The sequence below is a fragment of the Leucoraja erinacea genome, chromosome 13, assembly GCF_028641065.1.
Source record: "Leucoraja erinacea ecotype New England chromosome 13, Leri_hhj_1, whole genome shotgun sequence".
Taxonomy (NCBI): Eukaryota; Metazoa; Chordata; class Chondrichthyes; order Rajiformes; family Rajidae; genus Leucoraja; species Leucoraja erinaceus.
The window spans coordinates 12,717,581-12,745,205 of NC_073389.1; the positions used below are offsets into that span (position 1 = coordinate 12,717,581).

Below are 27,625 nucleotides of genomic sequence, written 5' to 3' on the forward strand. Positions count from 1 at the left end.
AGAGATTAAGACTTTTGCCTCCATCACAGTGAGGAGGAGCTTGGTGAACTCACTGTGGTGGATGTTAATTTGTGTTTATTGTATGTTTTGTTATTTATTGTTACTGTGTATGACTGCAGGCAACGTAATTTCGTTCAGACTGAAAGGTCTGAATGACAATAAAGGAATCAAATCAAAATCAAATGATGTGGATGAATTGTTGGTTTGTTCCACAAGTGAAAAGAGAGAGAAAAAAAAACAAAAAAACTTCAGAATGTAGGAGAGGATGATGACCTTGGGAAAGGCAGGAAATAGTTCAGACTAGATTGGAAAATATGTTGAAATTGTACGGTGAAATGGAGACCAGAAGTTAGCAGTACATGTTAAAGAAGGTAATTAAGAGGTTTGGTAGACCTACAGAAATCAGCTTTGACAACGGATTGTTTTCATGGCCCTTAGAGTAAAATACACATTTGGGTGTGTAACACCTACAGTCACAAGCATGGTGAAAAGATTAAATGGAACATTGAAGGTTAATATAAATAAGATTTGTGTAATTACAAAGTTGATTTGAATCGATGCCCTGCCATTGGCACTGAAGAGATGTTGCATGCAAACTAACCAGCAGGTGGCACAATGGAGAGGTCCCTACAAGGAACCGAGTTTGGAACAGTTAAAGATAGAATTTTAAAAGTATATGAAACAGTTAATTATGATATATAAGTCTATTTATGAACAGGTTAAGTAAAAGCTGTCGGAGGTGGACCAGGAGGAAGGACCCTTTAAACCTGAAGACAAGGTGTATGTATGAGTTTTCTAAACCACCAACCGATGTTCGTTTAGAAGGTTGATATACCTAGTACCATTTCAATAATTGCATGAGGGCTGTCCCGCAGGTACGAATAGATAATAGCCCTGAGATAAGTGAACAGGAGGACAAAGATGTGAGAAAAGAGTAGAGTTTTAACAAGAACATTGTTTGACATCAGTGGTGGGAAAAATAATGGAAAGGATACTAAAGACAATATATAGGAATTTGGATAAATAGGGTAGGATTAGGAAGAATTAGCGTGGATTTGTGATTGTGATGTTTGACTAATCTTGATTTTTTTTTGAAAAAGTTATTAGGGAAATTGATGAGTTAAAGTGGTTCAATAAGGAAATAAGAAAGGGTTAGTAAGGAATAGTAAAGATGGATTAAAAAGTGGCTCTATGGGAGATGTCAGAGAGCAATGGTGGATCGATGTTTGTCAGGTTGGAGGTCAGTGATTAGAGGGGTACCTCGGGGATGTGTGTTGGGTCCACTTGTTTGTCATGTGAATCAATAATCTGGATTCTGATGTGAAAAAAAAAATAGATTAATAAGTATGTAGATGATACTAAGATAGGTGGTGTTGTGAATAATGAAGTCGATTTTAAAAGTGTACAGAGAGATTTAGTTCATTTGGAAGAGTGGGTTGAAACATGATAGATGGGTTTAATGTTGATAAGTGTGAGGTGATACATCTTGGCAGGACAAATCAAAATTGGATGTACATGGTAAATGATTGTGAATTGAGGAATGAAGTTGAAGAGAGGGATCTAGGAATAACTGTGCATAGTTCCCTGAAGGTGGAATCTCATTTGATAGGATGGTAAAGAAAGACTTTGGTGTGTTGGCCTTTATAAATCAGAGCATTGTGTATAGAAATTGGGTTGTAATGTTAAATTGTACAAGGTATTAGTGAGGTCAATTGTGGAGTATGGTGTATAATTTTGATAGGCATAATTATAGGAAAAATGTCAACAAAATAGGGAGAGTACAGAGGAGATCAATTAGAATGTTGACTGGGTTTCAGCAACTAAGATACAGAGAAAGGTTGAACAAGTTCGGTCTTTATTATTTGGGAAAGATAGAAGGAATACCCACCATAGAGGGTAGTGATGTTTTCTTAAGGAACTATTTACTGGCAGTTCTATTACAGAATTAAAAACCAAGGGGCTGCTGGCACAGAGTCCCCATCTCGACTTTCCAATCCATTCTGTGAAAGCGGGGGACTGGGATCTTGTAAAATCGTGGAAGGAAGAAAAGTTGCAACCCTATTGACCACGGAAACAGCAATGCGGACAAAAGAAAAAGGGTGGACACACGCAGTGCGAATAAAGGGACGGGTGGAACCTCCAGCTGAGGAGGAGTGGACAGTAAGACAGGGAAAGAAACAACTGACTGATCTTTGAAAAAGAGCGATTGAAGTAAGAGATAAAATGCAGTGCTTGGCACTTGTGCTAATGATGGTAATCACTGTAAGTAAATGTGGACTGGATCAACTACCTATACTACAAACAACAACGCTTTATAAATTACACTCGAGATGCAGTTGAAGGATTACCTGAACAACTGACAGCTACCAGCCTAATGGCCTGGCAAAATCGCATGGCCTTGGACATGCTGATGGCTGAGAAGGGAGGGGTGTGTGTAATGTTTGGGGAACAATGTTGCACCTTCATCCCCAACAACACTGCTCCGGATGGGTCAGTGTCAAGAGCCCCAGCAGGTCTCACCTCCCTGTCTATCGAATTGGCCTTCAGAACACAGTATGACCAGTGAGAGGAGGATATGGAGGCGAAGAATCTGCTGCTAGCACTAGAAAAGGAAGAAATAGTATAAATCAAAAATTGCGTAGCAAAAGAAAATGGGTGGATTGTGAGGAAAGGGTTAATAGGGATAGTTGATTTAGACTAGGAAAAAATATAGCTGAGGTAGAATAATAGTGAGCTTTCAGCACAGACATCAGAAATGAGCTAGGCTAGATAGTAACAACAGAAGAACAGGTTTCTTTCAAGGTTGAGAATTAACAGATAACCAGTCCAGCAGAAACCTTTACGAGAACTGGGGGAAAGGGCAGGAGATATATCACGCAGGCGTAATGAAAAACATGAATATGAAGACAACACCCACTATGACAAGATGCCTCATTTAAATGCACATGCGATGCATGATGTGGGAGGTAACTTTGACGTCGAGGGGCGTTCCGAGACGTTCTCGTGGGAATGTAAACCTTAGTGCTCTGATTGGAAGGAGCCCGAAGGGGAGGAAAAGGTTGTGACAATTGTAAACAAAATGAATAAAAGTGAAGGGCATCTCTATCCTCGGCGAAAGGAGTTTCTTGTTTCCACGACTTTGTCTCTGGAATTTGTGATTGTGAGCGCACACATTTATATCTCACACTCCTAACCACAACCTCCTGCCTTCTGTGACAAAGAATTCCACGGATTCACCTCCCTCTGACTAAAGAAATTCCATCTCATCTCCTTCCTAAAAGAACTTCCTTTAATTCTGAGGCTATAACATCTACTTCTAGACCCTCCCACTAGTGGAAACATCCTCTCCACATCCACTCTATCCAAACATTTCACTATTCTGTAGGTTTAAATTAGATCCCCCCTCATTCTTCTAAACTCCAGCGAATATAGGCTCAGTGCCATCAAATGTTCTTGTGCCAAACCAGCTGGACATTCATGTGACTGAATCAAATTCCATAGCACCCAGTTGCAGAGGATTAAATTGGGATTTCAAGTAGTAAATGGAAATTGTGCTTTTCATAGTCTGTGTTTTCAGGGAAGCACGTCAGAATAGAAAATGTTTGGAAATGTGTGTCTTATGTGGCGCAATGGTGGAGTTGCTGCCTTACAGAGCCTGAGACCTGAATCCTGAATACGGGTGCTGTCTGTCTGGAGTTTGTACATTCTCCCCATGACCGGAGTGGGTTTTCTCCCACACTCCAAAGACGTACAGGTTTGTAGGCTAATTGATATGGTATAATTGTAAACTGCCCCTAGCTTGTGTAGGATAGTGTCAGTTTTCGTGGATCTCTGGTCGGCGTGGACCCGGTGGGGCCAAACAGCCTGTTTCCGATCTATATCTTTAAACTAAACCACAGACGAAACAGCTGACCAAAGCTAATCAGCATAAAACGCTAATTCTGTTCTTTATCCATAGTTGCTGCCTGACCTAGGTATTTTCATAATTTTGTTATTATTCCAGATTATCAGCAAATACTTTTTTAACCATATTTACTATTCAATTCCATGAGTGGGCGTTTTAATCTTGATATCCAGGCAGCTACACCATCCCCGTTGTATTCGGAGCATGGGTGCAACGCTGAAAAGGAGTTACTCAGTTGCTTATTATCTCTGTTGTCTATCGCCATATGTGTGCCCTGGTGCATAAAAATGCATAACATTCGAGCGGTATGGTCAGTGTCCACAGTAAACACACTGTATTCCCTCCCTCTCTCTCTGTCCATCCATCCCCACCCAAGCATAACAGCTTCAAAGTCGTCTTGTTGAGTCTCATTGTGTGTACTCGCTCTCACCTAGACCACAGCTAACAATGGCCTGTTTGCTTGATCATCGTAACTTTTTTTTTCGCGTAACTTTCATTCATTTGTTCTATATCTCTCTACATCACCGTCTACACCTCTCCTTTCCCCTTGACTCTCAGTCTGAAGAAGGGTCACCCATTCCTTCTCCCCAGAGACGCTGCCTGACCCGCTGAGTTACTCCAGCATTTTGTGTCTTATCTTCATTAATATATATCCGAGCCATTTTTACTGTTTCCAAGTACCACCTGTAACCATGGTAGCCGCGGCTTGGGGTTCGCTGACGTGGTGCTGGCGCTCCCCCCACACACTCTCCCAGCGCGCGGCGTTCAGTATCTGTGGTGCGGTGGCTGCGGGTGGGCGCAGCCGGTTCAACCATGATCGCGACGGGCACCTGTTTCATGAGAGGCGAGGAAGTGAACGAAGACAGCGCCATTCAAGGGATCGTCACCTTTGAGTGGGATGTAAGCATCGAATTCACTCCAGCGGGTTTCGTCCACGGCTCCGTGTGTGAGCGGTGTACGGGCTGTTGACATGCGAACTGGATTTTTAAAAAACCGTTAACGTCCCTTCGTCTGAATCGCCATAAACATTAAATTACGAACCATTTCCATTTGTGCAATGGCACTTGTTAGTTTCTAGGAGCTTAAATGAAAAAGTGAACCAGGCAACCTCTATCATAGATGAATGATTACAATCACCATATAAATATCATTTTGAGTAGAGTCATTAGAGCGCGGGATTTTTTCCTGAGCTAACGGTCCCGTCAACTGGGCCCCGTTAGCACGGCCGTCCCCCCGACGGTGTCCACGGGTGTGGACGGCTACTTGTGCTGTCTGTCGCAGGGTTGCGCTTAGGCTTTGGCTTCACCGTCGCCGATTGAACTCTGTTGAAATCAGTTTTGTGGCGAAATGCCCGCGGCAATTGATATGAGCCGCCGTCCGTCGAGTATTTAACTGAGGCCTGATGGTGGTGTTAGGGTATCTGCCAGGAACCAAGTTCTTCGACACCTCGTCATGAGCCAGACAACCGCTCGGAAGATTGTTTCCCGCAAGGACTTAGCTAGCTGATCTCAGCGCTAGGAGTACCGACATGACGACATCTGCAACTTTTACTTCAAAGCCTTAAATGCACAATGGCCCAAAATTTGGTCATTCACGATGTTTCTAACTGATTCAATAATCCGGTAACGGTTGTAGCATGAAAGACGACAATTGGGCGTGCCAAGGTTGTGGCTCGATGCAAAAGCTACCCAGCCACTCTCGTTGCCCCGGCTGCTCGCTGTAATCCGTTATTTGTTTCCCTTCAGGTTACCCGCCTTTTGACTGCTGAGTCAATCTCCCTCCACATCCGCTGCAGCAGCGAATTTCCAGCTTACTTCACTCAACATGCGGGGTGGGGGTGGATCACGTCCCTGTACCAAACCCCAGTTCATTCTATGTCACGAAGTTCATGGCCAGTGGACACATGTTTCCCAATACTGTTAACGAGATCATTCATGATTTTAAATGTCACCATCGAGGATCTTCATTCAGGAGAGAACACCTTCAATTTATCCATTCTATCAAAGTATCTGTTGTCCCTTAAACCATTTAAATAATCGTCTTATATGTCGCCAGCAATGCCTTGCATCTTTCTGAAGTGGGCTCCTACAGCTGGACAGGATACTCCAGTTTTAGCTGCATTGCACCATGCCTCGTTTAATTAAAAAAAATGTCCCTATACCTCTTCCCTCGACTGTCCAGGAAACCCACCTCATCTACTGTATCCGCTGTTCCAGGTGTGGACTCATATATTGGCGAGACTAAGTGCAGACTGGGCGAACGTTTCGCTGAACACATCGCTCAGTCTACCTTGGCCTACGTGATCTCCCGGTTGCCAAACACTTGAACTCACATTCCCATACTGACCTTTCTGTCCTGGGCCTCCTCCATTATCAGTGAGGCCCAATGCAAATTGAAGGAACAGCATCTCATATTTCACTTGGGCAGCTTACAACCCAGTGGTATGACTATTAATTTCTCTAACTTCAAGTAAGCCTTGCATCCCCTCTCTCTCCGTCCCTCCCCCATCTTAGTCTTCGTACTAGTTTCACTGTCGTCTTGTTGGGTTTCACTGTATAACTCATTATCACTGAACCCACAGCCAACATTGTGGACTCCATCTTTCCTTGATCATTATTACTTTTTGCATACTTTCATTCATTTGTTCTATATCTATATCACCTTTCTATATCTCGTTCCTTTTTCCACTCACTCAGTCTGAAGAAGGGTCTCGGCCCAAAACCTTTCCTCCAGAGATGCCATATGCTTTTAATCACTTTCTCAATCAGCCCTGCCACTGGTACAGGGACGTTAATATGTGCACTAGCACTCCCAGATTTTTCTGTTTTTGTACCACATTTAGAATTGTGCCCTCCAATTTATATTGTTTATTCTTCTAAAATATAATATATATTTTAAAGCAATAGGTTTCATATGGCACTTATTTATCCATTCTGCCAGCCAGTTTTTATCTGCTTAAAATCTGTTCATACCCTCCAGGTTTTGTGAAAATAAAGTCCTGTACACATGTCCAAATCAATGTTTGAGACAAGTGAGAAGAACAGCATGCAGATAGACCTTTCAGACCATCGTGGCCATGCCAACCATCAGTCACCATACACCAGCTCTACCTTATCCCACTTTTGCTTCGTACACACGTGGGCGCAATTTACTGAAGCCAATTAACCTACAAACCATCACGTCTTTGGAAGGTACACAAAAATGCTGGAGAAACTCAGAGGGTACAGCAGCATCTATGGAGCGAAGGAAATAGGCAACGTTTCGGGCCGAAACCCTTCTACGCCTTTGGAATATGGGAGGTAACTGGAACACATGGAGAAAACACACACGGTCACAGGGAAACCGTACAAACTGCACACAGACAACACCCATAGTCAGAATCAAACCAAGGTCTCTGGCGCTGTGAGTAGCAGCTCTATTGTAGTGACACAAATATTGGGAAAGACAATGGTCCTTTTACCACCGGGGAACTTCAATATCCATGTGCAAGTCTAAAAAATCTTTCACAATTCTTGGTTCCTTTAGTCAATTTTTGTCATATAATATCTATTTTACTCAGAGGTCGGTGGGTATAGGCTTACTTAGGGTGCATAAGTAAGCATGGGCATGTTGGGCCGAAGGCCTGTTTCCATGCTGTATGTCTCTATGTTATCAAATGCCTTTTGGTAAACAATAGACGATAGACAATAGGTGCAGGAGTAGGCCATTCAGCCCTTTGAGCCAGCACCGCCATTCACTGTGATCATGGCTGATCATCCACAATCCGTACCCTGTTCCTGCCTTCTCCCCATATCCCTTGACTCCGCTATCTTTAAGAGCTCTATCTAACTCTCTTGACAGCATCCAGAGAATTGGCCTCCACTGCCTTTTGAATTCCACAGATTCACAACTCTGGGTGAAAAGGTTTTTCCTCATCTCCATCCTAAATGGCCTACCCCTTATCCTTAAACTGTGGCCTCTGGTTCTGGACTCCTCCAACATCGGAACATGTTTCCTGTCTCTAGCATGTCCAATCTCTGATTTTTCTTATGTTTCAATAAGATCCCCTCTCATCTAAATTCCAGTATATACAAGCCCAGTTGCTCCATTCTTTCAACATATGACTGTCCCGCCATCCCCGAAATTAACTTTGTGAACCTACGCTGCACTCATCTAAATCATTAAGGTATTTTGTAAATAGCTGCGGTCCCAGCACCGAACCTTGCGGTACTCCACTAGTCAATGCCTGCCATTCTGAAAGAAACCCGTTATCCCTACTCTTTGTTTCCTGTTTGCGAACCAATTTGCTATCCACGTACCCTACCCCCCAATACCATGTGCTCTAATTTTGCCCACTAATCGCCTATGTGGGAACCTATCAAAGGTTTTCTGAAAGTCCAAGTACACTACACTGTATGTCCAGGTTCACAAGGTTAATTCCCTGCATGGCAGGACTCAAATGTTGAAAGAATGGAGGGACTGGGCTTGTATAGTCTGGACCTCGAGGCCGTAATAAAGTTTATTATTATACAATGGAATTTAGAAGAATGAGAGAGGATCTTATTGAAACATATAAGATTATTAATGGATTGGACACATTGGAAGCATGTAACATGCTCCCAATGTAGGGGGAGTCCAGAACCAGGGGCCACAGTTTGAGAATAAGGGGTAGGCCATTTAGAATGGAGATTTTCACCCAGAGAGTTGTGAATCTGTGGAATTCTCTACCTCAGAAGGCAATTCTCTGGATGCTTTCAAGAGAGAGTTGGATAGAGCTCTTAAAGGTAGTGGAGTCAAGGGATATGGGGTGAAGTCAGGAACGGGGTACTGATTGTGGATGATTAGCCATGATCACAGTGAATGACTGTGCTGGCTCGGGGCCGAATGGCCTACTCCTGCACCTATTGTCTATTGTCTTCCTTGTCCATTTTCCCAGTTACATCCTCAAAAAATTCCAGAAGATTAGTCAAGCATGATTTCCCCTTCGTAAATCCATGTTGACTCGGACTGATCCTGTTACTGCTATCCATACTGCTGCTATTTCATCTTTTATAATTGAGTCCAGCATCTTCCCCATCGCCGATGTCATGCTAACTGGTCTATAATTCCCTGGTTTCTCTCTCCCTTCTCCTTTCTTGGAACTGATCCTGAATCTATAGAACATTAGAAAATGATCACCAATGCGTCCACTTCTAGAACTGGAATGCAGGCCCTGGGGATTTATCAGCCTTCAGTCCCATCAGTCAACCCAAACCATTTCATGCCTAATGTGAATTTTCTTCAGTTCCTCCGTCACCCTAGGTCCTCTGGCCACTAATACATCTGAAAGATTGTTTGTGTCTTCCTTAGTGAAGACAGATCCAAATACCCGTTCAACTCGTCTGCCACTTCCTTGTTCCCCATAATAAATTCACCTGTTTCTGTCTTCAAGGGACCCACCTTTGTTTTAACTTTTTTTCCTCTTCACATACCTAAAGTAGCTTTTACTATCCTCCTTTATATTCTTGGCTATCTTACCTTCGTACCTCATCTTTTCTCCACGTATTGCCTTTTCAGTTATCTTCTGTTGCTCTTTAAAAGTTTAATAATCCTCTTGCTTCCTGCTCATCTTTGCTATGTTATACACCTCTTTTATTTTTATACTGTCCTTGACTTCCCTTGTCAGCCATGATCGCCTCTTACTCCCCTTAGAATCTTCCTCTTTGGAATGAACGGATCCTGCACCTTCTGTATTATTCCCAGAAATACCTTCCTTTGTTGTTCCACTGCCATCCCTGCTAGGGTCTCTTTCCAGTCAACGTTGGCCAGCTCCATATATAACTTAATAGCACATACATCATAAACACTTTGGATTACTTCCTCAAAAAGTCTTTTTTTGAGGGTTTGCTTACAGCATTTTCCTTGCTGGATTTCACTGAGCAGTCCACATTTGTTCATGTGACTGTTAGCTGTAACATCTTCACTTTCATGGCCTGCAATTGTTTGTTAACAGTTCTTACAACCCTTTGATACCTGTTTACTGGTGTGGATCTCATCTGATTGAAATTGGCCTATCACTAATTGATTGATTTGACTTAGATGTGGATTCTATCCTTCTTCATAGATATTTGAAACCTTATATCATAAATATTTTCTAGCTGTTCCCCTCTTGATTCTTACATCTTTTGGCCCGACTCATTTTCCAGAATAAAGTCTAGCAATGCTACTTCACATTCAATAACATTCTCCTGAACACACTTCAGAAACACATCTTCTTCATTCACTCTAATAGTATTCCTCAACAAATCTATATTTGGAAATTGAAGATCCCATTATTACTGACTTTTGCTCATCTCCACAATTTGACTGCAAGTTTGATGCTTAATATTGTTTGCACTTACATTACTTTTACCTAGTATTGTCAAATCTTACTTAATATTGTTCAGATAGCCGGATTCTATTAATGATTTTTCAAGGCAACACTAATATATCCATAATCCATATTCTTCTATAACCCTCTCCTTTGACATATTTCCTATCTTTCCTGGGACGACAGATGGCGCAATGGGCTAAGTGTTCGGCTGGCGACCAGAAGGTAGCCGGTTCGAATCCCGCTTGGAGTGCATACTGTCGTTGTGTCCTTGGGGCAAGGCACTTCACCCACCTTTGCCTGTGTGTAAAATGTAATGTAATTATGTGAAGCACTTTGGGGTCAATGCAAGTTGACTAAAAATGTGCTATATAAATAAGATTATTATTATTATTATTATGAGAACTTAGAATTTGGACATTATGAATGTTTGGAACCTATACAAGGTTTTCTATTTTGGCCACTATTATTCCCACTGACCAGGAAAACAAAACCCCTATAAAGATCTGGAACCTTTGCAGATATTACTTGATGCTACTAGGAATGGGATTTGTGCATTTAGCATGAACTTTTATTGCGTTCAAGCTGGGTAGGCAGTAATATTAAAACAATTTGAAGGATACTGAGATGCTGATTACATCTGTAAGCTTTTTGTTGTTTTGGTTAGTGCCCCACGTTCCTAGCATCCAACTTTGCTACTCTGACCCTAACAATGGATGGATAGAATTGGCGGTTAAGAATGTATTTTGTGGCAAGAATAGAAAACAATAATTGGGTTTCTTTACTGCTAAATTGGAGCAAATTACAGTACACCTATTCCGAGCAATCGGAACAATCAGTTTAACCATCTGGATGAATTGAGGGAGGATAGTGGTTAGATTTCCGAGTTCTCAACATTTAACTGGATGCTGATGCTCCTGAGAGTACCAAAAATATGAGAACAGGTTAGGATAGATCGTTTGTGGGGGCAGGGTGGTGGTGAGGGGTGCAGCAGGACAGGTACATCAAAGAAACCTCATAGTAATGAATAAGAAGACATTGTGGGTGCTTCAATGGCCATTTATAGAAAGGAAGTTTGGGAGAGTGGAAGCCGTACACCATGTCTGGAGAGATGACACAGGTAATGTCACCCCCAAGTAGCAGTTTCCATTAAAAGTTGAAGAATTGCATTTAATTACTTGAACGTTAAAATCTTTTATAGGAAACTGAAGAAGTGCTCATAAAGGGGAACATTGAGGGACTGAAACCAGGAAAACATGGTCTTTATGTTTCATCATCGGGAAATGTTAGCACTGGTATGTATTGGCCATGGTATCATATTTGCAAAAAGTAATTATTATTTTTAGCCTGTACACACCAATATGTTAATACAGCAATTAAATCTCAGCAATTAAATTTTCATTGGTTAAAGGTTGTTCAAGTTTTTGGACCATGTTCCCTGACCAATGTTTTCAGCCGTTTGGTGCTGTTCAATCATCTGAGCCAATATCTTTTCTCATTATGGATTGGTTTTCATCTTTTACTAACAATGCAACACTCATCTCTTCCTTTTTCCTTGTCCCTCTCTAAATATCAAATATCGTTGGAGATTCAGCTGTGCCTCCATAATGGAAATGATGTATCCATTAATTCATTCAGATACATCACCTTTTTCATTTTATTTGGCTTTTTTAAATTAACATTTTACCATCTCTTTATATTGTAGCCCTACTTGTCATTACTGTTTGTTTTTCTTACTTGGATCCTGTTTGTTACTACATTTCTCAGTATATTCTGTGCCTTCCCCACAAAATGTGACTATCCTTAACCCAATCCTTTTCCTCCATTGCTTATTGTGCAGCATTCTAATTTTTTCTCCGCTTGAACTCTCCTAATCCTTGTTTGGTTTAAAGCCTTATCTACTTCTTTGGTCATTCAACTCAATAGCACTTTGGTCTCAACATGAATTTGATATAGTCTGGCCCAATGGAACACCCTCTGCTTCTCCAAGGCTAATGCCAGTGTATCACAAATTGAAGTCTACTTCTTTCACACCAAACTTTGAACCATGCACTAATTTCCCTGATTATACGCCAGTTTTCTAGTGGTTAGTAGTAAAAATTCAGAGGTTATTACCTTTGTTGTTCTACTTTTCAATGAACTCATGTGCTACTAAAATTCTCTCAGTGGAACTTTTTTCATAGCTTTACCTTTGTCATTGCTGCCTCCAAGGACCCTTGCTCTCAGATCCTTTCTGCCTCAGGGGCGATGTCTCTTACCCTGATGGGCAAAATAGCTTTCTCGTGGTCCAAGTTGTGAAGGACAGGCTATATCCCTTACTATGCTACATTCAGCTTACAGTGTTACAACTACCTTCTTGATCCATGTTACTGCCTCACTTGTGGTCAGGCAAATTTAGAGACCGAAGTGGTAAAAGTGAATTTTTGACCTGAGACAAGAACTACAAAGTAGATATTTCTGCACTGTAAAACTTAATGCAAAGTCATTCTTGTACAAATTCTTTCAGGCACTGACAGTTCAGGAGCGCATTATAATCCCTGTGACAAAAAACACGGTGGACCACAAGATGATGAGAGGTGAGCTATCTGTGTTAATAATGAGCACTGTGAGTCACAATAAGTCACTGGAGGAGCGCTGCTGCTGCTGCTGCTGCTGCTGCTGCTACTGCGGGTCTGCGGACGGCGGCACCGGGAGCCCGCGGATCCCTGGAAGGAGACCGCTTTTCGGGGCTCCTGCAACGGCGACTTCTCCCGCCCGAGTTGCGGGGTTGAACAGCTCCTGGAGCGGGGCCTACATCACCGCGCGGCTTGGAATGGCCGCGGACTCTGCGAGCGCACGCTGGGGGCTCCAACACCAAGACCCGGTGTGCGACCTCGCACCACCCGGCGTGGCTTTAATGGCCGCGGGACAATCGCCATCGCCAGCCGGGGGCTTTGACTTTGACTCTGACATCGGGGGGGGGGGGGGGGGGGGGGGGGGGGGGAGTGCAGTGGAGAGATAAGTTTTTTTGGCCTTCCATCACAGCTATGTGATGGATGTTTATGTAAAATGTAATTATGTTGTGTCTGGGGTCTATTTGTGTGTAATGTATGGCTGCAGAAACGGCATTTCATTTGGACCTCCAGGGGTCCAAATGACAATTAAATAGACTATTGACTATTGACTAACATGCTGTATTCCACTCATGCATAATCTGCTCAGGTTTGCAAGTATCTTTGTCTGCATGGTAGGACACATGAAATTACTATCCCTTGGGCCTTTTGGTCATTTACATTAGAACTACACTTCCTCCATAATCATGCACCATTGTGCTCATTCTGTTAACAAGGAGCACTTACCGTCCTTATCTCCCATGAGTGGGACGAAGGGCTGCTAAATTTAAGAAAAAGAGTAAATGGCAATGTAGTTGTTTCTCAATATTTTGGTCATCAGCATACAAATGCTGGCCCCTAGTTGCACCTACACCAGGAAATACAATGTAAACTAAGGTCTATCTTAGTCAGCCACTGCAAGCACCATGACAATTGTATTAGAAAAAGCAAGATGGCGGCACAGTGGTGTAGCGGTAGAGTTGCTGCCTTGCAGCACCAGAATCATAGGTTCGATTCTGACTATGGGCGTTTATCTGTACAGAGTTTGTACGTTCTCCCCTTGACCTGCGTGGGTTTTCTCCAAACTCTCCGGTTTCCTCCCACACTTCAAAGATATACTGGATTTGAAGGTTAATTGGCTTGGTATAATTGTAAAACATCCTTACTATGTGTGGGATAGTGTTAATGGGCCAAAGAGCCTGTTTCCACACTGTATCCCTAAAGTAAACCAAGTACATTGAAACGTGAATTGAAAACCATAATAACTCATAAATTTACCCTAAGTTGCTACTCATGATTCTCTTAACGTGATATTCAATACTTTATTTTGCACTTTTCTTACCAATTACTTAGCCTTCCCTAAAGCTCTGCTACCTATACATACAGGACAAGCAGATTGTACTTGTTACCTGTTATTATTATTTCTAATGCAAGTCTGGGGTTGAGAATCTTGACGCTCCATTATCGCTAAGTATGAATACATACATGTGGGACATTACATCCAGGACAAAGGATATTCACAGCAGCAGGCAATACCCAAGTGTTTCTTTGTGCTTTAGATGTCTTTTCTAATATTCAATTATGGATATCCTTGGAGTCTTCTAGTGAGGGGTCTTCTATCCTCCATGCAGGTCCCACTTGAAATTAAATTAGGGATCTCTGCTCCAATCTTTGTATTCTGCTTTTTCCAAGATAAAATCAAATAATATATGTTACAAGGACTATGTCCATGCCTCTGTATGGACTGTTTGTCCATGTCTCTGTCACTTTTCAATTGTCCTCCTTGCTGGTACTCTTACTATTTCAGAATATTGGAGGATGGTGCACAGAGTTCGATCAAGTGAAGTAGGGGATAATAAACTGATATGTATTGAGAATTGTTCCTCAATCAAAAAAAGGTGAGAATAAATCTTTTTCCAGTTGGCGCTCTGTGACTAATGTCTACTGCAGGGATTGGTGCATGGGGACTCATAAACTGTATTGTCAGTTGGAAAATGGAGCTGTATGCTATACTGTTTTCTGACAATATGAAACTAAGTGGGATTGTAGGAAGAAATAGGATATAAAAGAGGCTTAAGGGAATATTGCAGTCTCTAAGTCAGGGAGCAAGAACATATCAAGTGCAATATAATAATGAAAATGTTAAGTTATCCACTTTGCATAATTTTGAGAAGCAGCTTTTTTAAAGCATTTGAAGGTCAAACATAAGCACACAAAGGGATCCAGCTGTCCTTGTACACATGTTGCAGAATGCCACCTAGTGGATACTTTTAGTTTAGTTTAGAGATACAGCGTAGAAACCACCCCTTTGGCCCATCGAGTCCGCACTGACCAGCGATCCCCACATATTAACACTATCCTACGCACATTTTTCACTGATACCAAGCCAATTACCATATTTCCCAGCAATGAAGACGCTATTTTTTACCCAGAAATAAGGCACGAAAATTTACCTGCGTTTTGGAGGCTGAAGGTTAGGTTGTTAGCCAAGAAAGATAGACTTGGCTATCCTTCCCCGATGTTTGGGGATTTGAGGTGCTGGGTTGCATCAGCTGCGCATCTTGGATGTCAGCCGGTTTGGGCCATTTCCTAAAAAAGACTGCCAGCCGGTTCTTTCGGTCCTTGAGCTGGAGGTGGTTCCCGCAGTTGGTCTATTGTTGGTCGAGGCATAGGGGTGCTGGCGTCGAAATGACGACTGTCTGCTTGCTGGTGGAACGCGAATTAGCCCCACAGCCTTCGACTGATCATCGAGGTCCTTCACCTGACTGGACAGGTCTTCTCCAAACAGTAAATTTGGCGGCTGCACATTACTGGACTTGCACAACCCCGCAAACTTGGGGTTGAGAACACGACGAATGGCATTCTTGCGAAAGCAATTAATTTCAAAGTGTGCATTGAACAACAATGCCATTGCGTCCCGTTGAGCCTCAGATAATGCGCTGCTGTCCACAGACCTGGCGAATGCTGTCAACCTCGACGCCAGCAGATTCAGCATTCTTTGTAATTTGACCTCTTGGGCCTTGATGCCACCACCAATGTAGCTCCAGATGGAACTGTTCACCGCTGGTACCTTAAGGGAGGTGCAGTTGCTGGGAGAGTGGTACCTCATGGCTGTCTCCATCATCACCTGCTCTTGAAGCTGGTGGGAAGCGAGGTAATTAATGCTGGCCGCCAGCTCTTCGTCCAGCGGCTCCCCAACCAGCGACCGCATTGCGAACTTGGAGACCATAGTTGGCACCTCCGCTTCTCGCGGGTCAAGTATCGAACGTTCCCCCCCGCATCTCAGTGCAATGCGAGTCCGCCCAGGACTGGTGGTCTACACTCCCATCCTCGGATGGGGAGACAATGCAGCCCTGCACCAGGCGCTGCTGTGGGCCCCCGAGACCCGCTCTGATATGACTCCCGACCAAGGAGCATATCATGTTGGAGCATCTTCTCCATAAGATGCTGCATGCGGGAAAGGCTTCCGACAACGCTCCCCACTGGAGGAGGCGAACCCTCCCGGCCGGACTCATCCGAGTCAACCGGCCTGTTGGACTTGCACTTGGCCTTCCCGACCTGCGGGGTAGCCACAGTGCTCTCCATGGGCACCGAGCCCGAAGTCGCTGGCTGTGCTGTCGGCGACCGCGATGGTGAAACGGACTTCTGCCCGCTGACCGCACTCCCACGGTCTTCCGAAGCGTGTTCTCCCTGCAGCCCGTCGAGACTTCACCCTCTCGATAGAAACTGCCGCCTTGGAAAGAAAACATGAGATTGAGGAGCAGAAAAGGCAGTTTAAGAGAGAAGCTGAAGAGAAAAAGAAGGAACGGCTGGAAATGGCCATGAAGTTGGAAGTAGCCGCAATGAAGAAAAAGGCATTGGAGAGTCGGGGATCAAGATATGGCTCAAGTGTATCTCAGAAGAAAGGTTCCTTAACAGGAAAGGAAGCAACACCTAAATCGTACCCACAATCAGAGCCACTCTGGCTTCGTGGCCCAGAGCTAGAAGCCAGGGGGTGGGCGCTTAACAAAACTTCATTTCAGCATCCCATTCGGGGGCCTGATATGCAGGCTTAAGCAAGCCAACCGGCAGATGCCAAATGATCATTTATTTGTTCCCAGCCAGGGACGGATAACTAGCCATGGTGCTCGTGACGAAGCTTACCCAAAACAGCAACATTCACAGATGCCTGATTATCATTCATTTGTTCCCAACCAGGGATCTCGAAGTGAATTATTTGAATTGGTGCAAAATCAAACGAAAATCAGCGAGCTTGTTGCTCAACAAAATATCCTTTCCACCTTACCTACAAAAGAAATTCCTACATATGATGGTGATCCTTTGCATTATGAAACTTTCATAAAATGGTTTCGGGAATGAGTGGAAATGAAAACTTTGATCCGGGAGATCACTTAAACTTTCTTGAACAAAACACAGGCGGGTGTGCAAGGCAGCTTGTTACTAGTTGTCTGCACTTGCCTGAAAAGGAAGGCTGTCAATGAGCAAGGGCTCTGAGAATATTTCGGTAACGAACAGAAGATTGCTAATGCATACATGAAGAAGGCCTTTGCCTGGTCAGTTATCAAGGCGGAAGATGTGGAGGCATTGCTCGAGTTTGCGATGTTTCTTAGAGGTTGTTGATGAGCAAACTCAACCATATGGAAGAAATGAATGTAGTTAATACTATGAAGACTTATTCATAAACTGCCCTTTAGGCTTCGAGGGAAGTGGAGGGACAAGGCAGGCCAGGTACGGGAAGATGAGAAGCGAGAAACCATGTTTCCTGATCTGGTGAATTTCATAGAAAGGGAAGTGCGATTTATGCCAAGTCTACGTCATGGGGATTTTCAAGATCCTAAATCAGCAACTGTCAAAGGTTCTACCTTTACTAAAACAAGAGGAAGACCAGGACCTAAGGGAATTAGGTTTGCTACCGCTGTAATACCTGAAGAAACAAAAGGAGATACATCTACTATTAAGCCACAAGGGTTTTGTTTGTGGTGTGATAGAGCTGGTCATCCCATAAAGTTGTGTCTAAAATTCAAGAAGAAGGAATATAAAGAAAAGATGGATTTCTTAAAGGAGAAGGGAATCTGTTTTGGATGTTTGAAGCAAGGACACGTGGTTAAAGACTGCAAGAGTCCTATAACTTGCGATAATTATACAGGATCATCCTGGATTACTTCACACTGAACAGAAGAAGACGGAAAAGAAGCCGGAAAAAATAGAACAGCAGGCGAAGCCAGCGACGAATTATGCTGTTACTTCACTTCGGATAAATGCGCATATTGGGGCCGGGGTAGAAACCTGTATTTTCTCCATCATACAGGTAAGGAACAGCAAGCCAAATACAGCGTTGTAAACATGCATCTTTGAATCATGGGAGCTCAACTACCTTTTGCACAGAAAGCTTGATGAGAAGGATGAACATCACAGGAGAAAAGGTTAAGATTCTATTACGTGGCATGAATGGAAGAAAGAGTGCGTTAGTCATCACATTACACGTATGGAAATATCTAGCCTGAATGAAGAAAATTTTATACGAATAACTGAGGTGTTTACACATGAGACCAAGCCTGTTTCTCATCAAATTCAAGAGGACTTGAAAGGATGGCCTTACTTGAAGGATGTCAAAATACCTAAAATAAGTTATGGTATTGACCTACTTATTGGAACAATTGCTTCAAAGGCATTGGAACCTAAAGAGATTATCAGCAGTCAAGGGGATAATAGACAATAAAGGGGACGGACCATTCGCTGTGAGAACCCTACTCGGATGGGTTATCCACGGCTCCTTGAGAAGGAACAACGAAAGCAGGAACCAGAAGAACCACCCTGCTGCTGCTGTTAATCAAATATCTACTGTTAAGTTAGAAGAGCTGTTAATCAAGCAATACAATCATGACTTCAGTGAAAGTACCGGTAAGGAATCGGAAGAAATGTCCAGAGAAAAATAAAAATGTTGGGATATTATGAACCACTCAGTAAATATGATAGAAGGACACTACTGTCTAGACTTACCTTTCAAGCAAGAAAGCGTTAGTCTGCCAAATAATCATCGCATGGCAGAACAATGCACCCAAAATCTGAAAGGCAAGGTTGGCAAGAATATGAAATTTCATGAGGAATATACGTCTTTCCTAAAGTACATGATTGACAAAGATTATACCGAAAGGTACCAACAAACCAGTTAAATCGAAGTGTTGGAGAGCTTTGATATATTCCCCACCATGGGGTGTATCACTCCATGAAAGGGACCCTGAGGGTGGTCTTTGTGTGCTGCAGTCTTCAAAGGAACATCACTTAACTGTCAACTACTGCAAGGTCCAGACCTTACCAACTCACTCATTGGAGTTATTATTAAATTGAGGCAAGAACCAATTGCTTTGATGGTTGATATTAAAGCAATGTTTCATCAAGTCAATGTATCAGAAAAGCATATTGACTACTTACGATTCCTGTGATGGCCAGCTGGTGGTGCACAACAAGATCTTGTTGAATACCAGATGATGGTACATCTCTTTGGAGCAGTGTCATCGCCTAGTTGTGCAAATTTCACATTAAGAAAGACTGCCAAGGAAAATAAAGCTCACTTTCCAGAAGAAGTGACAAATACTGTGAAGAACAATTTCTATGTAGATGATTGTTTAAATTCCATGTATATGGAGCAGGAAGCAATTCAAATGGTAAAACATCTGACTTCCCTTTGCCAAGGGGGAGGATTCATGCTCTTCAAGTGGATCAGCAACAGCCATGTTGTATTGGAAACCATTCCACCAGATAACAGAGCCAAGAAGACTAGGGAATTGGATTTGGACAAAGTCGACCTGCCAATGGAAAGAGCACTGGGACTGCACAGGTGTGTTGAATCAGATGTGTTCGAGTTCAGAATCTCGATTCAAGAGCGACAATGTACAAGACGGGACATTGGTGATTGGTTCCATTTACGACCCTTTGGGATTTCTTGCACCATTTACACTGCCAGCCAGGTTAATTTTGCAGGATCTCTGTAAGAAAAAACTGGGATGGGATGAAAGTATAAATCAAATCTCTTCTCAGTGATGGACAGAATGGTTAACGGATCTTGACAATATCGCGGAGTTTAAAGTGGACCAGTGTATGAAGTTTACAGACTTTGGTCAAATCAAATGTGCGCAGCTGCATCACTTTTCAGATGCGTGTGAAAGTGGCTTTGGTACTGTTTCATTTCTAAGACTGGAAAATGATGACACTGAAGTACATGTTGCATTCTTAATGGAAAAGGCCAGAGTCACATCATTGAAGCAAATGACAATACCCAGAATGGAACTTACTGCCGCAGTCTTAGCTGTGAAAGTTGACATAATACTGCATAAAGAACTGCAGCTTCAACTGGAACAATCTATCTTCTGGACTGATAGTACAGGTGCACAACCTTTTATCCGAAAGCCTTGGGACCAGACACTTGTCGGATTTCGGACTTTTTCGGATTTCAGAATGGAAGATTTTTAGCGTAGATTAGGTAGGTAGCGCGGGCGGTTTGAAAAGTCTGGAGCAGCTGCCTCCTCCCCGGAGACCGGGAGAATCATTGCATAAATGTTAGTCAGTTAGTTTGGAGGGATTTTATGTGGTGGTGGTGGTGTAGGGGTGAAGGGGGAAACTTTAATTCTTAGTCCCCTACCTACCTGGTCGGCGACTCCCAACATCGCGGAGCTGGGGGCTCCGTCCGGCCGCGGGCGGCGCCGGTTGTAGCTCCGACCCCGGCAACTCTACCCCTGGCTGCGAGGCGCTCCAAATCCAGCGGCCCGCGGCCGGACGTCCCAGCTCCGCGAATGTCGGGAGTCGGCGGCATCGCAGCGCTGGGATACTAGCGGGGAGCGGGCAATGCCTTTTTCTTCCAACATTCGCGGAGCGTCGCTGGATTTGGAGCCGCGGAGCTGGGGGCACCACCGGCCGCGGGCGGCGCCGGTTGTAGCTCCGACCCCGGCAACTTTACCCCTGGCTGCGCGGCTCCAAATCCAGCGACGCTCCGCGATGTTGTGTGTCGGCGGCCACAGCGCTCCGGAGCTTGCCGCACGGCGACCCGGTAAAGGCATTGCGCTGCGACGCTGCCGACTCCCGACATTCACGGAGCTGGGACGTCCGGCCGCGGGCCGCGCTGGATTTGGAGCGCCTCGCAGCCAGGGGTAGAGTTGCCGGGGTCGGAGCTACAACTGGCGCCGCCCGCAGCCCCACCGGCCACAGCGCTGCGGAGCTTACTGCACGGCGACCCGGTAAGGCATTGACCGCTCCCCGCCTCTCCGACCAGGTAGGGGACTAAGAATTAAAGTTTACCCCTTCACCCCCCTTCACATAAAAGCCCTCCAAACTAACTGACTAACATTTAAGCAATGATTTACAGATGTTTAAGCGTCTCCCGGTCTCCAGGGAGGAGGCAGCCGCTACAGTAGTACAGACCTGGGTTGACCGTGGGTCGTTTTGGGTCAGGTTTGGCGCCAAACGCGAGCTTTGGTGCGCAGACGACATCTGGAAAAAATGGCCGGTTTTCGGAGCTTTTCGGTTTCTGGAACACCGGATAAAAGGTTGTGCACCTGTACTATGTTGCTTAAATACTCCAACAATGAGAACAAACATTTCTTGACATTTGTAGCAAACAGAATCTTTTTTGTATTGGGAGCTACTAACTGCTGCAGTGGCAGCAGCGTGTTAGTTTTTTCAACTTTTTTTATTTTTTTTTAGTATGTTTTAAAGTATGTTTTTGATGTTTCTCGTGTGTTTTGTGTGGGGGGTGGTGTGGGGGGGTAAGGGGGAAACCGTTTTGGCCGCCTCCTCCATGGAGAGGCGACTTTTTCCAGGTCGCCTCCCCCGTGGCCTAACAGCAAGGATCGGCGCGGCCTTTCCCGGAGATGTGCCCGGGGCTTCAGCGGCGGGCGCAGCGTGGACTCTCGGCGTGGAGCGGGTGAGCCCTCGCTGGGGCTCGCTGGAGGGAAGCGCTCCGTTTCACTGGCCCGGGGCAGCCGGCAGCCTGAAGCCGCGGCCTGCACAGCTCCAGCTGGCGCGGCGTCTACAGCCCGGGATCACTTGTGGGGGACCCGGGGGAAGAAGAAGGAGCCATCACTGCCAGGCCCGCGGCCAACTTCTACCACGGGTCCGGCATGGATTTACCATCACCCCTGGAGGGGAGCTTCGACCACCGGCCCTGCGGTCTGCGGTGCTTCTGGCTGCAGCGCGACGGGAACCTTAAATCTTCGACCGCCGGCCTGCGGCCTACACCAGCCTGAAGCCGCGGTCTCCGGTGGGGAAGAGCCGATCCTGGACTTACGTTGACTTTGACTTTGTCCCTTACCATCTGGACGCCCGCAGCAACGGCTGCAGAGGGTGGAGGTCCCGACCACGGGGGGAAATGGAGGAGGTCTGGCCAAGTTCTGTGCCTTCCACCACAGTGATGAATGCTGTGGTGGATGTTTGTGTTGCATTTTTATTGTGGTTGTGTGTTCTTTATTATTGTACCGCTGCTGACAACCCAAATACCACCGACCCTAGTTGCGTGGCAAATAAATTATAACCAACCAACCCACCAACCCACCCTAAAGAAAATCCTCCGGATGAAGCTTCTAGAGGACTAACAGCGGAGAGTTCTTAAGCAATAAGTAAGGCAGACAGAGAATGGCCAAAGCATGAGGTGGGATTTGAAATCTCTGCTAATGATCCGGTAATTAAACAAAACATCACAGTGAACGTTATTACTAAAGATTCATCAAACACACAAATTACTTAATTACCCACTTTTCATCATGGAAGAAGCTGGTGAATGTGGTGGCTCGGTTTCTTGAAGCATAAAACAAGGTTATTGCAATTTGCTGGATCCGGTATTGGATGAAGGACTTCTGAGAGTTGGAGGATGCCTGAATAGACTGGCAATGCCTGAAGAGGCTAAGCATCCTATTACTCTCTCGAAGTACTTTCACATATCAACATTACTGTTACGACATATCCATGAAGTGATCGGACATGGAGGAAGACGTTTCATGCTGTAAAAACTTTGGACTTTTGAGTTTTGGACTATATACTGGGTATCATGCCTGACGTTAAGGGTTTGGTGCTAACGATCCAACCTACCAGACCTCAACGGCGGACCAGGTGGACAAAGTTATCTTGAACTCAACGGCTGTGAAGGCAGATGAAGGCTGTAACAGATCTATCAGCTCCAATCGTCTTGGTTCCCTTGCCATTGGAATTAGTTGATTGATCTGTGAAGGGCCGTGTGCTTCTTGGAGTGCAACATTAAGTACACGGTAAACACACGCACAGGCGTCTTCGATCTGTGAGCAACACAAAACTTCTACAAAGCCACCTGAGGATCCATAAAAACAACAGAACGTAGACCATCATCCTCAACCTCAAGGGATAGCTACGACTGTGTGTTCAGTATGACCAGACTAAGAATAATGTTTTAATAAAACCAATAACCAAGTTATGCTTGCTTCTAGAAGGCGAAGATGATGGAAGAATCGTTAAAGAAGTCTGAATGCGGATATGTAATGCATGTTTTTTTTGTTTTTTGTTATATGTTAAGCTGTTATAGCTCCTTTTTTAATGTCTATTAGTAATTGCCTCGTTATATACTCAGAACAATTAGGGGCCAGTATGTAGTAGCCATTTGGGCTTAACTCAATATTTTATAATTATAACCAGTTCCCTTTAATTTTATCTGCATGTAAGTATGGGATTTATACGTAGTCTGAGGCTTGTTTTTGGCTAGAGGATTCTGGCGCTGACGCCCAGATGTTTTAGTTTAATTCGGCGAAGACTATGGGAGGATATAGTTTTCAACCATGAACACGAGCATGATCACGACATGATCACGAGTATGATTGAAACGTATATATGCTGGATTGCACTATATATGTACTTATACTAGAAGAAGTTTTCAGAGTGATTTTACTGTTTGTACTACTATAATAAATAAACTGTCAATCAAGAGGCTGTTTCTGGAATACATATCTTTCGACAGCATTGAATGTCTTGTGAAGAGCTCGTAGAATGCGTAAGATTACCTTCTGACCGATAGTCAGCACATTAGTGACTATTGAGGACTAAATTCTTGAGACGTTGTAAAAACTGTCACTATAAAAGGAATTCAATATATACATGGAGAAAAAATGCATATCTGCAGAGAAGTAAGGGTTGCTGGGTCAAACTGCAGAGTTGCTCTGGTAGAGAGCTACAAATGGGTTACCATGCTTTGTATCCTCCCTCTCCCACCTCTCAGTTGCTGTCTATCATCTGGAATCCCCTGTCTCCCAAAGTTAGCGGAATACTTGCATTTATCTACAAATCACGTATTTCTTTATTTTAAATATACTATATTGGGAATGTGCTGGCAGTTTATTGGTTGTATCATTGTAATAATTAAACATGTTTACCATCTCTAATTGATTGTAGACATGTTGGTGACCTGGGTAACATTGAAGCTAATGCTGAAGGAATTGCAAAGTTTGAAATGCACGATCGACTCCTCCGATTGGCTGGAAATTATTCAATAATTGGACGTACTTTGGTGGTAAATACTGTATTGTTCAAATAAAAACAAAAACCTAATAAAGCAACTTTAAGTTTACTGATATAACCTTTAATGAAACTAAAAGTAAGTGGTTGAAGGAAGAATGCCTAATTGGGGGGGGGGGGGGTTGAATTTTGACCCATTCATTTTCATGCTCTGAAAATAATGTTAGGTCCATCCATAGGATCAGATCATGTGATAGTAGTAGAAATAGGCCATTCGGTCCATCAAGTCTACTCTGCCATTCAATCATGGCTGATCTATCACTCCCTCCTAACCCAATTCCCCAGCCATCTCCCCATAACCTCTGACCTACTAATCAATAAACTATCTATCTCTGCCTTAAAGATATCCGCTGACTTTGCCTCCACAGCCTCTGTGGCAAAGAATTCCACAGATTCACCACCCTCTGACTAAATAATCCAACCAGGAGATCCATGCTATTAGTTAAAATCATTACAGATGTGTTAGTATGTTTGCAGATGACACCAACATTGCTGGGGTCGCAGATTGTGAGGACGGCTGTCAAAGTTGATAGTGGGATAGATCAGCTACTAAAATGGGCAAAGAAATGGCAGACAGAGTTTAATCTGAACAGGCATGAGGTGTTGCATCTTTGGGAGGTCAAATGTAAAAGGAAAATGTACAATTAATGGCATGACCTTTAACAGAATTAGATTTGGGCAGCACAGTGAAACAGCGATAGAGCTGCTGCCTTACCCACCAGAAACCCGGGGTTGATCCTGACGATGCTGTCTGTACGGAGTTTGTACATCCTTCCTGTGACCACGTGGGTTTTCTCCAGGTGCTCCGGATTTCTCCCACAGGTTGAAAATTCTTAAGGGGTTGGACAGGCTAGATGCAGGAAGATTGTTCCCGATGTTAGGACGTCCAGGACAAGGGGTCACAGCTTAAGGATAAGGGGGAAATCCTTTAAAACCGAGATTGAAGAACTTTTTTCACACAGAGAGTGGTGAATCTCTGGAACTCTCTGCCACAGAGGGTAGTTGAGAACAGTTCATTGGCTATATTTAAGAGGGAGTTAGATGTGGCCCTTGTGGCTAAAGGGATCAGGGGGTATGGAGAGGCAGGTACGGGATACTGAGTTGGATGATCAGCCATGTCCGGTGGGGAATGGCCCACTCCTGATTTCGGCTATGTTTCTATAAGTTAATTAGCTTCGGTAAAATTGTAAATTGTCCCTAATGCTTAGGATAGTGTTAGTGTCCGTGGTGATTGTTGATCGGCACAGACTTGGCGGGCCAAGGGCCTGTCTCCACAATGTATCTCTAAAGTCTAAACCAATGATGGACAGGGGGATCTTGGAGCCCAAGTCCATAATGCCCTTAAACAGACCACACAAGCAGATAGAGTGATAAAGAAGGCCATTGGTCAGGACATTGAATCAAACAGTCAGGAATTCATGATGCAGCTTCACAGGACTTTGGTAGGCCCCACTTGGAATACTGTGTGCAGTTCAGTTGCCCCATTACAGGAAGGATGTGGTTAATTTGGAAAGGGTGCAGAGGAGGTTGATCAGAATGATGCCTAGATTAGGGGTTATTATCTACATGGAGGGGTTGGACAGATTGTAATGTTCTTTCTGTAATACCGGAGGTCGAGGGGAGGCGTGATAAAAGTATACAATATTCTGGGATGCATAGATAAGGTAAATAGTCTGAACCTTTTCTAAGGTGGAAATGTCAATCACTAGATGATATATCTTTAAGATGAGAGTGGCAAAGACCAAAGGATGTGCCGGGCAAATTTTTTACATAGAGGGTGGTAAGTGCCTGGAACGTATTGCCGGAGGTGGTTGTGGAGACAGATACGATAGTGGCATTTGATTTTTGGATTGGCACATGGATATGCAGGGAATGGAGGGATATGGATTATGTGCAGGCAGATCAGAGTTATTCTTGGCACAGACATTGTGGGCTGAAGGGCCATTACATGCACTGTACTTTCTTTGTACTAAAACACTCATTTTTCACGGACTTCATTGGGCAGTTGTAGCTCCCATGATCTTTTTCACTATTCAGTTGCTCTCCACAGGCAATATTCTCAGTTATGCTGGTACTGAAACATACTTATAACATTGAATCTTACTCTGAAGATTATCTAACTCCATTTTCAAAGGCAAATGGCTTACAAGCATTTACATGAGCAGGCTAAAATATTTATTGTCCTCTTGTCTTAAAGTTTATTATTTAATATTGTATATTGTCGAGGAGAAATTAATCTTGAACAGCTGGGTGTAGAACAGGTGTGCACGTGTTGGTTGATATTTGCTTGCTAAATGGCTTAATGTATCCAGACATACAGACGAGAGCTGCCAGTTAACATTGGGATAAGTGGCCCGAGGTGAATATCAAAAGTGGCCCTGTATTTCTTTGCTTCTTGGTCATGCCAAATTATTTTGTGGATGTTTTCCAAATGACATGTTGAAACACAGTACTAGAATCTCTTGATTAAGAGAATATTTTTCCTCTTCCATTTGTTCAGAAAATATCAGGCTCAGCATGTACTTGGAGCTCATTGATCTAGGACTTCTTGAAGACTCTGGAGGTGCTAAATTGCACATATAGTGCTCAAGCCTCCACATGAAGAGCAAGCTGTTTACCAAGAGAAAATGTGACTACTCTGAATGTGCACAAAGTGTGTGACCTCCATCAAAGGATCTTTCATTCAGTGCACCAGGGACACTTAAATGATTTATTGCCCCATTCTGGAAATTTTGTTGTTCCTGCCAAATATGTAATTCCAGTTTCCTCCTTTATCTTGTTATATGTGTAGGTAACATGAAATCATGACTAACATGCCAGAACGTCAGAAAATTTGAAAATGTATTTTGTATATAAGTGAATTAATTTTATTTTAAACTCTTATTGGTAAATTGAAAAAAAGTAAATTAAAAGTGATGAGATTATTTTAACTAGTAATTGTTTGAAAATGTTTGTTTTACTAATTGCAGATATGATCAGTGACTCTTTTACTTTCTTGAAGGTTACTGAAAAGGAAGATGACCTGGGTAAAGGTGGAGACGAAGGAAGCGTCATGGGAGGAAATGCTGGAAAAGGTTTAGCTTGGGGTATAATTGGAATAGCTAACAAAAAATGAACCAGGCATATAAATTCAACAAGTATTAACTGAATAATAAAATTAAACAAGCTGTTCCATGTAATTATACAATTCGCTCAAATTTGCATTAAATTTCAGAAACTGGTCTTTATAAAGATGTCATTCATATTGCAAATCTTTCAGCACTATAAAATGCATTG

At 43.5% G+C, this 27,625-nt stretch overlaps 1 protein-coding gene across 1 annotated transcript; it reads left to right on the top strand.

Annotated features, from left to right (window-relative positions):
- Nucleotides 1-4,653: 4,653 nt before the first annotated feature.
- Nucleotides 4,654-27,625, top strand: LOC129702642 (superoxide dismutase [Cu-Zn]-like). The gene is made up of 5 exons (XM_055644498.1): nt 4,654-4,804; nt 11,434-11,527; nt 12,739-12,808; nt 24,227-24,344; nt 27,351-27,625. Exons 1-5 carry the CDS (start codon nt 4,718-4,720, stop codon nt 27,462-27,464), a joined length of 483 nt encoding a protein of 160 aa, XP_055500473.1. The 5' UTR covers nt 4,654-4,717; the 3' UTR covers nt 27,465-27,625.